The following is a 12649-nucleotide window of genomic DNA, read 5'->3' as shown; positions in this document are numbered from 1 at the left end:
CTCGACCAGGGACGCACGCATATAAACTGCAGAGTTCAACTGCTATCTGGAGGAAATTCCTTTACTTTCTTTGTGGTAATGATGCCAACTAGAGAGTTTTTCCAAAGCTTTTAATGTTTGAGGCAATTTCGTTTTTTAGTCTCTCATTCGTCCTCCTCTTAAAGCAGAGTGATATTGCTTTTTCCATCCCATCTGTTATGCAATCGGGATAAGCTGTACGCAGAAAAGGTGAGTTGATTGTTTTTTGTTTTTTTTTGTTACGATAAGGAGCCCATGGACGTGGTGGCATTGTTTGGACTGAAGGGAATTCAGCATACACCAATTAGCATCAAGAATGCTCGAGTGTCTCAGGTAAACTCACCGCATTCATGCCACAAGCAACAAATCCAATTCCAATCTATTTGGGACATTGTGTTGGTTATAAGTAAAAAACAGAATACAGTTATTTGCAAATACTGTTCAACCAGTATTCATTTAATGCACTACAAAGACATATTTAATGCTGACACTTATCCAACATATATTTATTTTAAAAGTCAGCCATAGTCTGATATCAGGTCCAGGTCAAAATAAAGGCAGGGGGACTTGTGGAGGGGAACAGGGCAGCGTTCACGTGACCGTCACGTGCACAGGGCATTCACGGGCCTGCGGCACCTGTTGTTACAGCGAGAGAGACAACACATAGTTTTTGTATACATTTTTTTCAGCGAGAGAGAAACCCGGCCCCACCCGAACCCGAAGTAATGATTGACATTTTAGGCCCCAATTTTGGGTCGGGTGGGGTTCAGGTTCGGGCTAAAGATCTCACCTCTACTACATAACATTCTACGTTTTCGCGCCGATACAAAATACAAGTACACAAGTACAATTATCAAGAAGAATATTAAATATTATTTGTATTAATATCTAAGTATACTAATCTATAGATTAAAAAATGTAAATAATTTAGGTACTGTACTCACAGTGAAATTTGTTCCCCTCCGTTTGACTTAATTAATTTTAAAAAATGTTTATTGGAGCTTTAGTCCAAGTCCACTACGTCAGATTCGAGATGTATTTTTCTTGTACAAAAATTGCTGTTGTTTTCGTCTTGACACTGTCAAGACGATTGCCAAATTCAATGGCTCCGACCATGTTGTCACCGGTCCCCTTGTGACTGGCCCCTTGCTGTGCTTTTGACGTCTTATCATCATTCCAGCTTTACGGCCGTATCTACGCCGTAAATCCATCATAATGCTGTTTTATTCCTCCGAGTCGGAGGCCGGGTGTCTTAGTCCACACGAGAATTTGCAGTAGTGCGGCTCGGAAGATGTGAACTTCAGGCTGTGGGGGGCGCCCGGGTGTCGTCGAGCGAGCGTAGGCCGGCATCCTGGCAGCCGTGTGGCGCAAATTCGGCGAGGGCTACCAGGCGGTGAACAGCGTGCCAGTGGCCAAGCGAAAGCGGCAGTGCTTCGTGGAAAAGAACAGTTGCTGCTACGTGCAGCATGGCAACCTGTGAGGACCTCTTCACCACGGTGGTGAACCTCACCAGAATTTATTTTTATTTATTTGCAGCATAAAGATCACCACAAGATGCGTGCATCTCCAGAAGAGAAGAGCGTTCACTTACCGTGTCTCCCTCTTAACCGCATGGCTGAACCCATTAACATGGTTCCTACCAGCTGAATTATGTACAAAAGAATGCCGCAGTGAAGATTAATTTATGCCACAATGGCGTGCTTCAATATTTAGGAGGCATTTTCAACGGATACTCAAAAAAATAGTCTTTTGCCACAGATGATGTCCGATGCGAAATTCACTTGCAACAAAACAGGGAATGGCAAAATGTAGTGCATCTCGCTTATCCCTTCTTCTTTGGCACTGAGTGCTACCCAATTTAGTGCCGAAGAAGAACCGGAGCCCTGACTTCCACCATTTTTCACCTCCTGTCTTCCGCTTGCGAGTTTAAGCGTGGATTTTGAAATTTTTATAAACTTTTTTTATACATAAGATAAAACAAGGCGATGTACTGGGGCTGAGAAAGTTGGAAGCTCCGGTGGTGAGGGATCCCATTATTAAGCCATTAAAATGAATAAGAAATGCAAAGACATTTTCCAATGGTGTGGAATTGTGAGTTGCCCATTGTGGAACGGTGCCATGGCAAAGCATAAGACAATGACAAAAGGAAGTAGCCCTGGTTAGTAATGGTCAGGAAGTGAAGAGTGGTTAATCCGGAAAGCCTATTTACTGTTTTCCCATACTCAAATGGACTTATTTTTTATTGTTACACAGCAAAACCACAACTTTTTTCATTTTATGGACAAAAGGGAGATGGATTATAAAGGCTGTTATACCGCTTACAGTTTGGTTGTGTTCACGTCATAGTTATTTGTAAGCACACTAATCAAACTGTTTGTCATGTTTGTGTGTGGGCAGCGTAAAGTTGAACCCAGGATGCAGTAAAAAAAAGGCGGCGGAAATTGTTAGTGCAAAACTTAGGCTTTTAATGACAAAAACTATATCCAAGTGACAAAATAAACGTGAAGAAACTGCAAACCAACAAAATGCAAAATATGCCTTACTGGATGGGACCCCACAAGTTAATGATAGCAATACTCCCATGCCAGAGGTCACCAAACACTCTCCTTATATACACACAAAGGCTAATCAAATAAACTCAAAACAGCTGGCTACAAGAGGAGGGGAAAACACGTACACACATACACACCCACCAAAATCCCAAACAAAACGTGACACTGACAAACTTCATAGCCCGAGAACCATATGTGATGTGTCGAATGTAAGCGTAGGCTTAATGCAAAAGTCAATATTTAACTTTAGCAATGTGGCCTGACCGCATTAAATTACCACAATACCCCCATGCTGGAAAGGAAGTTTAGCACTGATGCAAATTAAACTTTGGGTTCCCTTTCAAAAAAAAAGAAAACAACACTTTCAAAGGATAACAAAGTTTGTCCATACTTTCCATTTTCATGAAGAGATTAAATATACCAATTTCATCATACGCAGCTGGGTATGATGACAAGTAGGCTTTTGTCAAGTCAATGATGATGACAAGCCTATGTCTGATTTTATTTATTTATTTTAAATATTTATACACTTTTTTTCATGAGCTTCTGATGTTCTCATGTGAGAAAAAAGACAAACTCATATGATCATTTAAATTTTAATATTTGTTTCGTAATAAAACAACAAATACAATGGTTACCCTTAACCCAAGTGGCTGAGAAAGTATTCACAGTGATCTGTACATATCACCTGCACATTTCGGTGGAAGTCTTAAACATTAGTAGTTAGCATTCTCGTAAAAGCCTTTGTGATTTCTTCTGTCTGATTTCCGCAGAAGTTTGCAACCGGTGACATCTATTTCTGGTGTAGTTTTGGAGTAACAGCTGTGAACTCCGGCTTTACACTCGTACCGCTACTTACAAAATTTATTGTTTCCAGAACTTTTTTCGTAAGTAGAGCAGTACTTAACCCTTTAAAATTGATCAGTGTCCCCATTTTGTATAAAGATGAGAAACACAAAAAATAGAGAAAATTGTAAGAAAATTATTTATTAATGTCTTAAAATGAATAACAAGTACAGACGCTCCCCTACTTACGAACGCAATTGGTTCCGAGCGATTGTTCATAAGTTGAATTTGTTTGTAAGTTGATTCAGTGCTATATTTTGTATTATAATTTATGTTTAAGGCCGATATAAGTATATTGAAGGTTTATACAAGTGCATTTGTATGTTTAAGGCTTGTATAAGTAACACGCATTGGTTTGTACTGAAAAAAAACATTTAATAAAATGGAGAGAATATGTACAGTACTGTAGAGAGAGAGATTTATGTATTAGAAACTGGCCAAAAGAAGCGACCTAATGACGACTGCACAGTTTTCTTCTTTTTTTCATCATAAATGATGAGGTAGCACTGTATGGCATCATTCAATTGATTTGCAAACTTTGTGCAACGTTCAATATTTGGGTCCTGCTGCTCGATCTTTCTGTTTATAAATGGTACTGAATGTGCAACGCTCACCACTCTCACGCGCATCAAGCTTCGTTATTATTGCCACTCGTTTCAAATGAAATGGCTTGCCTCTTCCTTGCAACTCCCTCAATAGAAGCCTTTAGCTTTTTACCAACCATATTCAATATTGGATGCATGAGATATTTAATGATACAAATGAAAAAGGTTCTTTGCACACTGGAGATACATTCACGCACTTCCGCATTGCAACGAAGAAGAAGGTAGATGCTGGGTGAGCTGAGCTCTCACAGCGCCAGGCGTCGGTATTAGCGGCGGAAAGAAGTACTACTCCGAAAAAGGGGCGAAATACAAAATTGGACTTGCGAACATTTTTGGACTTAAACGCAATTTGCAGACATGTTCGTATGTACCGTTGTTCGTAAGTTGAATGTTCGTAAGTAGGGGAGCGTCTGTATACAAAGTCTATCCGTGTTGAAGCATGATATGCGCACGTGCATTTCCCTATGACCCGATGGCGTCAGAAACCCATCCACTTTGTAGTACATTTTAGATTTTTACGTGTGTCCTGTGTGTGTGTGTGTGTGTGTGTGTGTGTGTGAAAATATGTGCCATGTTGCATTTGGGAACCTTTACCACTATTAAAGAAGACAAAGGAAATTCACATATTCTTTATTAAAGAAAACAAAACAGCATAAACTCGCTCGACAACAAAAACACTAACATTTGGGCGTGTGCAAGCACTAGATATGCTCGTCTCTAAACACACTACGCACGAAATGGTTCCTACGTTAAAAGGTTCCTACGTTGAGCGCTCCATTTTTAAAATAAAAGGCAATTTTTGGAATAATGATTAATACCCTTAAATCATTATTACTAATATTTAATTAAAATTGGAAGACATCGTTCACATATCTGGTTACAACTTGCAAGGAGCCACACTCATAATGCGCCTTCATTCCTGAGCATTTCTGACGTGCAGTCCCCTCTTCTCTGTATTTAGTTGCAAATAACTGAAAACATTTCAATGTAATCTGATTCAAAACAATTGCCATCATTAGATTGAAACCAAAACACCTGCGTAAGAATTTGCAGTATAAGCATAATAATTTCTTTATAAGGTAAACTGCCGGCGTCCCAGACAAAACAATTTATGAGTCCTTCGTAGATCATTGCGAACTTGCATCTGGGTGTCTGGGTTGCGAGGTCTATCTCCCAGTAACAGTCCTTGAGGTGTTATGTCAAGAAGCTGGAGCCAGCAGGGTGACCTCGAGTTTGTCCCAGTCTCAAATTAAAGACACTTATACAAAAGTAATTAAAATGCATACATCTATGATATCATCATGAATTAATTCATAGCCTTATTACTTATTAAAAATGCTTACAAAACAAATAGAAACATCCCATAATAAATCCAACATTTCCCCCCTTTTTAATATATGTTTGTTAATCATTTTATGGCAAATCCAAGAAGAGAGGGATATCTCCGTTGGCTGCTTTAATTTTACCCGCTTAGGCCCTACTCGTTCGGCTGGTCTGAAAAGCAAAGAAACAAAATCATTTTCGCCCAATTCATTCTCGGAATTACCATGCTCCTGGAATTCACTGCTCCCCTCAGTACGTTTCATCAGCAGAGGATATAATTCATGCAATTTAGAATTTGTAGGGGCAATCGCAGTGGTTATAAGTCGGCTTATCAAGGATTTTAAGCAGGGAATAACACAACACGCACATAATGTCAAAATCGTAGCAAAAATGGCTACGGAAAATGCCACAGATTAGGCCAAATCATTATTAGTACGAAGGCCTTATCCCACAAATCTGTCTAGCGGATAATTCTACTCCAGGATGCTTTTTCATCTTGCGGTTTAGGGTCTGCAGGCCATCGTTGGCCCTGGTGTGGGACCCAGTGGGGGACGTGTTGTTGAGTGCAACATTTTCAAACATTGCATACGCCCCCTGCTCCTTCAAGAAGCATTTCAACCGCTGCACGATCCTGGAACGCCATCAGACTAGTGGCTGCCAGTTGTTCCTTTATCGCCACAAATCCCTGTTCAGTATAATTTCCAAGGTTTTGGACATTGTAATGCAGGTAATTTATCACATTTTTGTTTTGGGGTACTTAAAAGAAAATAGACTCCCAACCTGCTGCGACCTGATTAGCCAACTTATACTCATCTGGTACGCCCCGGGGATGCCAATCTTATCAATGTATGTTGGATCTCCCTCTCTCCATACCGATCGACGCCGTCGGGAGGGACCCACCATCATACTGGATTTCAGCCAATTGTATCTCCTCCACTGTAGATGGAAAAACAGACACTGGTAAAAGCAGTGACCCCAAGGCACAAAGTCCTGCCGCGTTTCAGCAGGAGTCGTATAATTTATTTCCACCCCACCACCATCATAGGTCAGAACGTGGTATCAGGGTGTAGTCGGTTTTAGGACGTGGGCACACCACGTCTCATTTATCGCCTCCAGCTTCAGACCATGCCCTGTAAGGTTTAAGCAGGTAAAATGATCAAACACAACATGTGTTGAAAAGTTAGCTTTGTCCTTTGCTCTTGGAACAGGGTATACATTATTTCAATTCTCACACTTTGGCTTACATCTTCTCCTTTACACAATCAGGGGTAATTTGCGCGGGTACTACTCTTAAGAGAGGTCGGCCCCCTACATGTTATACAGGTTTGATTTATAATAGCTGCATTTTCCATCAACAATAACCAATTATTTCTTACCGCCTCCCGTTTGGGAACTCCCTGTTGCGGAAATGAATTCATCATCTCTGGTCATCTCAGATTTTAATTTTACTATGGCGGATCCGGGTGTTTCCATCTCTGACGATTTTCTTACCGTCTCCATAGACATGGTCATTGTTGTTGAGACACAAATGTAGAATTTTGTAAAAAGGGTCTTCCACCTGCCCATGGACTTAGGAAAAATGTCAGACAAGGATCCACAAGTTAATTTGTCAGTCTGAATAATGATTTGTATTGCCCCTACCGTATGGGTTAATTTTATCAAAGGCCTGATGGTTTTTCGTGTGTCATTCAAGCTTGCCAATCTAGACCAGTTTCTGCAACAAGGTTTCCCCAATCTGTTTTAGGACTGTTATGTACCACACATATCTCTATACAATCCATATGGATTCCTTTGAAATGGATATGTAGCTTTTGTAGCTTGACATAAGGGGGAATCACCCGTGTTTTGGCCCTATATCTGCATATAGATTGAATCTATAACCACCCCCTCTTTGAGGCATGAAATACCCCATGACTCAAAATCCAACAGCAATAAATAAAATTATTTTATCAAAAATTTTATTAAAAAGAAGACAAACGAAATTCACATATTCTTCGTCGTCTTCTTTTTTTTTGCTTGGTATTCCCATAAGTATCGTGTACACAGACTAGATTTCCGACGCGCGTTGTGAGGCAACGGAGCTAGACGTTGTCACTTGTTGTTTTTAAAATAAAAGGCAATAAATAAAATTATTTTATTAAAATTTTTATTAAAAAGAAGACAAAGGAAATTCACATCTTTATTAAAGAAAATAAAACAGCAAAGACTCGGTCGACAACACAAACACATTAAAATTTGGGTGTGAGGAGCGAATGGGCCTGTTCTTAAAATGGCTGACAAGCGACGACGTCTAGCTCCGTTGCCTCACAATGCGCATCGCAAATCTAGTCTGTATACACGATACCTATGGGAATACCAAGCAAAAAAAAGAAGACGACGGAGAATGTGAATTTACTTTGTCTTCTTTTTAGTAATTTTTTTAATAAAATTATTTTATTTATTGCCTTTTATTTGTTTGTGTTGTCGAGTGAGTTTTTGCTGTTTTATTTTCTTTAATAAAGAACATGTGAATTTCCTTTGTCTTCTTTAATAGTGGTTAAGGTTAGTGGTTAAGGTTAGGCGAACTGTCGGGCGACAAAGTGTCTGGCGACGAATTGTCCGTTGACGAACTGTCCGGTCGACGAACTGTCCGGCGACGAATTGTCCGTTCAACGAAGCGTCCGGGGACGAAGCGTCCGGCGACGAAGTGTCCGGCGACGAAATGTCCGGGTACAATGTGTGTGTATGTGTAAATATGTACCGTGTTGCATTTGTATGGTTTTTCTTGGTTGATAAGGGGAAATGCAATCTCTAATAAGGGGAATTGCAATCTCTAATAAGGGGAATTGCAATCTCTAATAAGGGGAATTGCAATCTCTAATAAGGGAAATATTTAGCCAAGGTTGACAGGTATGTAAGAGAAAATCTTGAAACATGGGTATAGGTTGTTGTGAGACAGCCAATGAGAGCAAGGTTCTAAAGTGAGAATCAATGCATCCGCGACAATATTTTCAACATAAAATAACGGATAAGGAAATGCATTTACTTTTTGGGGAATTTCGTAACTTGGATCTTTTCCGTATTTCGAGTCACTAATTTGCATATAAAAAGCTTTCGTAACCTGAAAATTTCGTAACTAGAGGCATTCGTAAGTAGAGGTATGACTATACTTGTTTTGGCAAGAAAGTGGATAGTGAACTTCCATAACAAAAAAATGCATCACCTAGCTTAGCAGGGAGAGATTTGGGAGCCATTTTTGTCACAAAGCTTATCTAATTTTCTGAACCGCTTTATCCTCATTAGGGTCGCGGGGGTGCTGGAGCCTATCCCAGCTGTCTCCGGGCCAGAGGCGGGGGACACCCTGAATCGGTGGCCAACCGATCCCAGGGCACAAGGAGACGGACAACCATGCAGACTCACATCCATACCTAGGGGCAATTTAGAGTGTCCAATCAGCCTACCATGCATGTTTTGGGAATTGGGGAGGAAACCGGAGTACCCGGAGAAAACACACGCAGGCCCGGGGAGAACATGCAAACTCCATACAGGTTGACCGACCTGGACTCGAACCCAGGACACCAGAGCCGTGAGGCAGTGTCACAAAGCTCTGGAAACATAAAGAAATAGTATTTATCAAGGCTTCTTCTGCTGTAATTTGCATGTATCCATCTTCCAAAATGAAAAGATATCACTACGCTAGCACCTTCAGTTAGATGCAATCAAAGTTTGTCGCTCTGAAATAGTAAAAGTTTGTATTTCATATCCGCAACTCCATAAAATAATTCATTCCCATTTGCTGCTTCATCCTCTACACCCACAAACTCTCAATGCCAGGGGGAATGCCTAAGCAATTGTGTTTCTGAGTAGCAAACTACATGCTACTACTGCTAGCGTAAAAAGGCCTTCATAATTTGCTTTGAATAAATTGTTTTTCCCCTGCTCTTTCACAGCACTACAAAGCAAGTTTGACAGCAACATTCAACCTTCATTCAGTGAGTACTTCGTTCATACAGTACAGGCACTGTGGTTTCAAGAAATTGAGTCATTCACATATGGAATATTTGATATACAGTATCCCACAAAAGTCATTACACAATTTTTATTATATCTCTTCATGGAACAACACTGAAGAAATGACACTTTACAATGTAAAGTAGTCACAGTAGAGCTTGAATAATAACAAGACATTTATTAAATGACAGGAATGGGACAGGGGAACCAAATGCGAATGCAAACACCAACAGATACAGTGCCGTGAAAAAGTATTTGCCGCCCTCTCTTGATATCTGTTTCTACCTGTTTATCACACATGTTTCTGATCATCAAACCAATTTTAGTATAACACAGAGACGACCCAAGGTAATAGAAAATGCAGTCTCTAAATCATGATTTTATTTACCAAGGCAGAAAAGATTACAAGCTTGTCTGGCCCTCTGTGAAAAAGTAATTGCTCCCTGAACCTAATAACGGGTTGTGCCACCTTTGGCAGCAATAACTGAAATCAGGCGTTGACGTTAATTAGTGATGAGGCTTTCACAACACTTTGGAGAAATTTTGGCCCACTCTCCTGTGCAGAATTTTTTAAAATCTGGAATTTTAGAGGGTGTTCTAGCATGAACAGCCCGTTTCAGATCACACCACAGGATATAAATAGGATTTAAATCCAGACTTTAACTTGGCCACTCCAAAACCTTAACTTTGTATTTTTTAGCCATTTAGAGTTGGACCTGCCGGTATGCTTAGGATTGTTGTCATGCTGCATGCTCCAAGAGCGCTGGGGGTTGACCACACAAACTGAGGGTCGGACGTTCTCCTTCAAAATTTGCTGGTAAACAGCAGAATTCATTCTTCCATCAATTACAGCAAGTTGTCCTGGTCCTGAGGGAGCAATGCAGCCCCAGACCATCTCACTGCCACCACCATGCTTCACTGTTGGCAGTGTTCTTTTGATGGAATGCTGTGCCATTTTTTCGCAAATTTTAACGGGCCTCACACCTTCCAATAAGTTCCGCTTTTGACTCATCAGTCCACAGAATGTTCTTCCAAAAGTTTTGAGGATCATCAAGAGGTTATTTGGACTCACACCTTTCAATAAGTTCCGCTTTTGATTCATCAGTCCACGGAATGTTCTTCCAAAAGTGTTGAGGATCATCAAGAGGTTATTTGGCCTCACACCTTTCAATAAGTTCCGCTTTTGACTCATCACTCCACAGAATGTTCTTCCAAAAGTGTTGAGGATCATCAAGATGTTTTCTGGCAAATGTAAGACGAGCCTTTATATTCGTTTTGAAAATCAATGGGTTTTGCCTTGAAACTCTGCCGTGGATGGCAGCTTTGGCCAGTGTTTTTCTTGTAGTAGAGTCACGAACATTGACCTTAACTGAGGCCAGCGAGGCCTGCAGTTCTTTCGATGTTTTTCTAGTTTCTTTTATGACCTCCTTGATGAGTCGTCGTCACCCTCTACTTTAGCTGGCCGACCACTCTGGGGAAGTTTTGCCACTGTTCCCAGTTCTCTCCATTTGCTCGAACAGTGATTCGCTGAAGCCCCAAAGCCTTGGAAATGGCTTAGTAACCTTTTCCAGACTGATAGATGTCCATCACTTTTTTCGAATTTCTTCTTGAACTTCTTTGGATCGTGGCATGATGCTCTGATCTTGTAGCCTACTTCACTGTCTGACACATTCAATTAAGTGTTTTCTTGATCCAACACGTGGTGGTAATCAGGTGTAGGTTCTGGCCTGTGAAATTGAACTCAGCTTTCCTACAATTGTGATTAGTCGCAGTTCTTTTGTGATTTACCAAAGGGGGGCAATTACTTTTTCATAGAGAGACAAACAAGTTTGTTATATTTTCTGCCTTGGTAAATAAAAGTTACCGTATTTTCACGCCTATAAGGCGCGCATAAAAGTAAAAAAAAGTCTAAAACATTCGCCAAAATAGACAGGGCGCCTTATAATGCAGAGCGCCCTTTGTGAGCGCCGAGCGCCGCCGAGCGGCTGGCGATAGCTCTGGCTACCGGAAGCAGCTTATTTCCGGGTTCCGGTGCGCAGTGACTGCTGGGAAATATAGTTCTTCCTCGCTACACCCACATGATAAAAACATGTTTTAAAAGGCAACGGAAGCAAAACTGAGTTCGGTTGTACTTTATTTAGACATTTTACAATTTACTCAAGTCATCACCTTCAAATCCCTCAAAATCCTCATCTTCTGTGTCAGAATTAAACAATTAACCAAACGAGCCTTCCAAATAGCCGCCCCCCCCTCTCTTCGTTATCAGAGTCACCATAATTTCCATGTGGCTCCTTAGAAATTATGCCGGCTTTGGCAAAAACTGCTCCCACGCCGCTCGTAACTTTGATTTGAAAGCCCGGTTGATGCCGATGTCCAGCGGCTGTAATTCTTTGGTCAAGCCTCCGGGAATGACAGCAGGCTCTGAGTATACGTCACGTAACCAGTCTCGGCGGCGCTCGTGACGTATATGACGGCTCGCCGTCTGTTTTGATTTGCGACTCCATGCCCGGCTGGCGAACACAGCTTCACGAAAAGTGGCAGGCAGCGCCGGGCTTCTTACGCTACGATTTGTCAATGGATCGTTGCCGCCTGGGCGAACGTGTCTGCTTGCACGGTTGTTCAAGCTTTTGACAAAGCCTGCATAATTTCTAAGGAGCCACATGGAAATTACGGTGACTCTGAAAATGAAGAGAGGGGGGGACCCGGCTATTTGGAAGGCTCGTTCGGGCAATTGTTTAATTCTGACACAGAAGATGAGGAGTTTGAGGGATTTGAAGGTGATGATGACTTGAGTAAATTGTAAAATGTCCAAATAAAGCACTACCGAACTCAGTTTTGCTTCCATTGCCCTTTTAAAGCGTGTTTTTAGCATGTAGGTGTAGCGAGGAAGAACTATATTTCCCAGCAGTCACTGCGCACCGGAACCCGGAAATAAGCTGCTTCCGGTAGCCAGCGCTATTGCGTTTCAATCTTAATCCATATGAAATATATAATATATATGCGTCTAATGAAATGGTGCGTGCTTTGTGTGTCTAAAATACAGAAATAGCACTCATTACTGACACTGCGGCGTAAGAAACGATGCGCCAAATAGGCGTGAAAATACAGTAAATGTATTTATCAGTGATTTCAACTGTCTCCGATTTGATTAATCGAGCCAGTTAATATTTAAAACTCGAAGCAAGATAACTTCATTTTTTTGTGTCGCATTCACTAAGTAGGGCCTGAAGTTCCGTTTAGAATGTATTAGAGGCGGATGAAGGTCAATGATAGGTTCACCAATAGGCATTCCCAAATGCACGCACAAATAAAGAG

General features: G+C 41.1%; 1 protein-coding gene across 7 annotated transcripts in view; it reads left to right on the top strand.

Moving 5' to 3' along the window:
- The window catches only part of pomgnt1 (protein O-linked mannose N-acetylglucosaminyltransferase 1 (beta 1,2-)), a 120823-nt gene that overhangs the window by 76028 nt on the left and 32146 nt on the right, over positions 1-12649 (top strand). For 6 of the 7 annotated variants that reach the window (XM_077594626.1, XM_077594623.1, XM_077594622.1 and 3 more), the window contains 2 exons: positions 268-351; positions 9274-9315. In XM_077594626.1, coding sequence (XP_077450752.1) covers positions 268-351; positions 9274-9315 — 126 coding nt within the window. The remainder of the gene's footprint in view (positions 1-267; positions 352-9273; positions 9316-12649) is intronic. The other variant, XM_077594624.1, reaches the window with a different exon arrangement.

This window comes from Stigmatopora argus, chromosome 24, assembly GCF_051989625.1.
Source record: "Stigmatopora argus isolate UIUO_Sarg chromosome 24, RoL_Sarg_1.0, whole genome shotgun sequence".
NCBI classification, from domain to species: Eukaryota; Metazoa; Chordata; class Actinopteri; order Syngnathiformes; family Syngnathidae; genus Stigmatopora; species Stigmatopora argus.
Note: the sequence above shows the minus strand (reverse complement) of the source record. Positions and strands in the feature narration are given on the sequence as shown.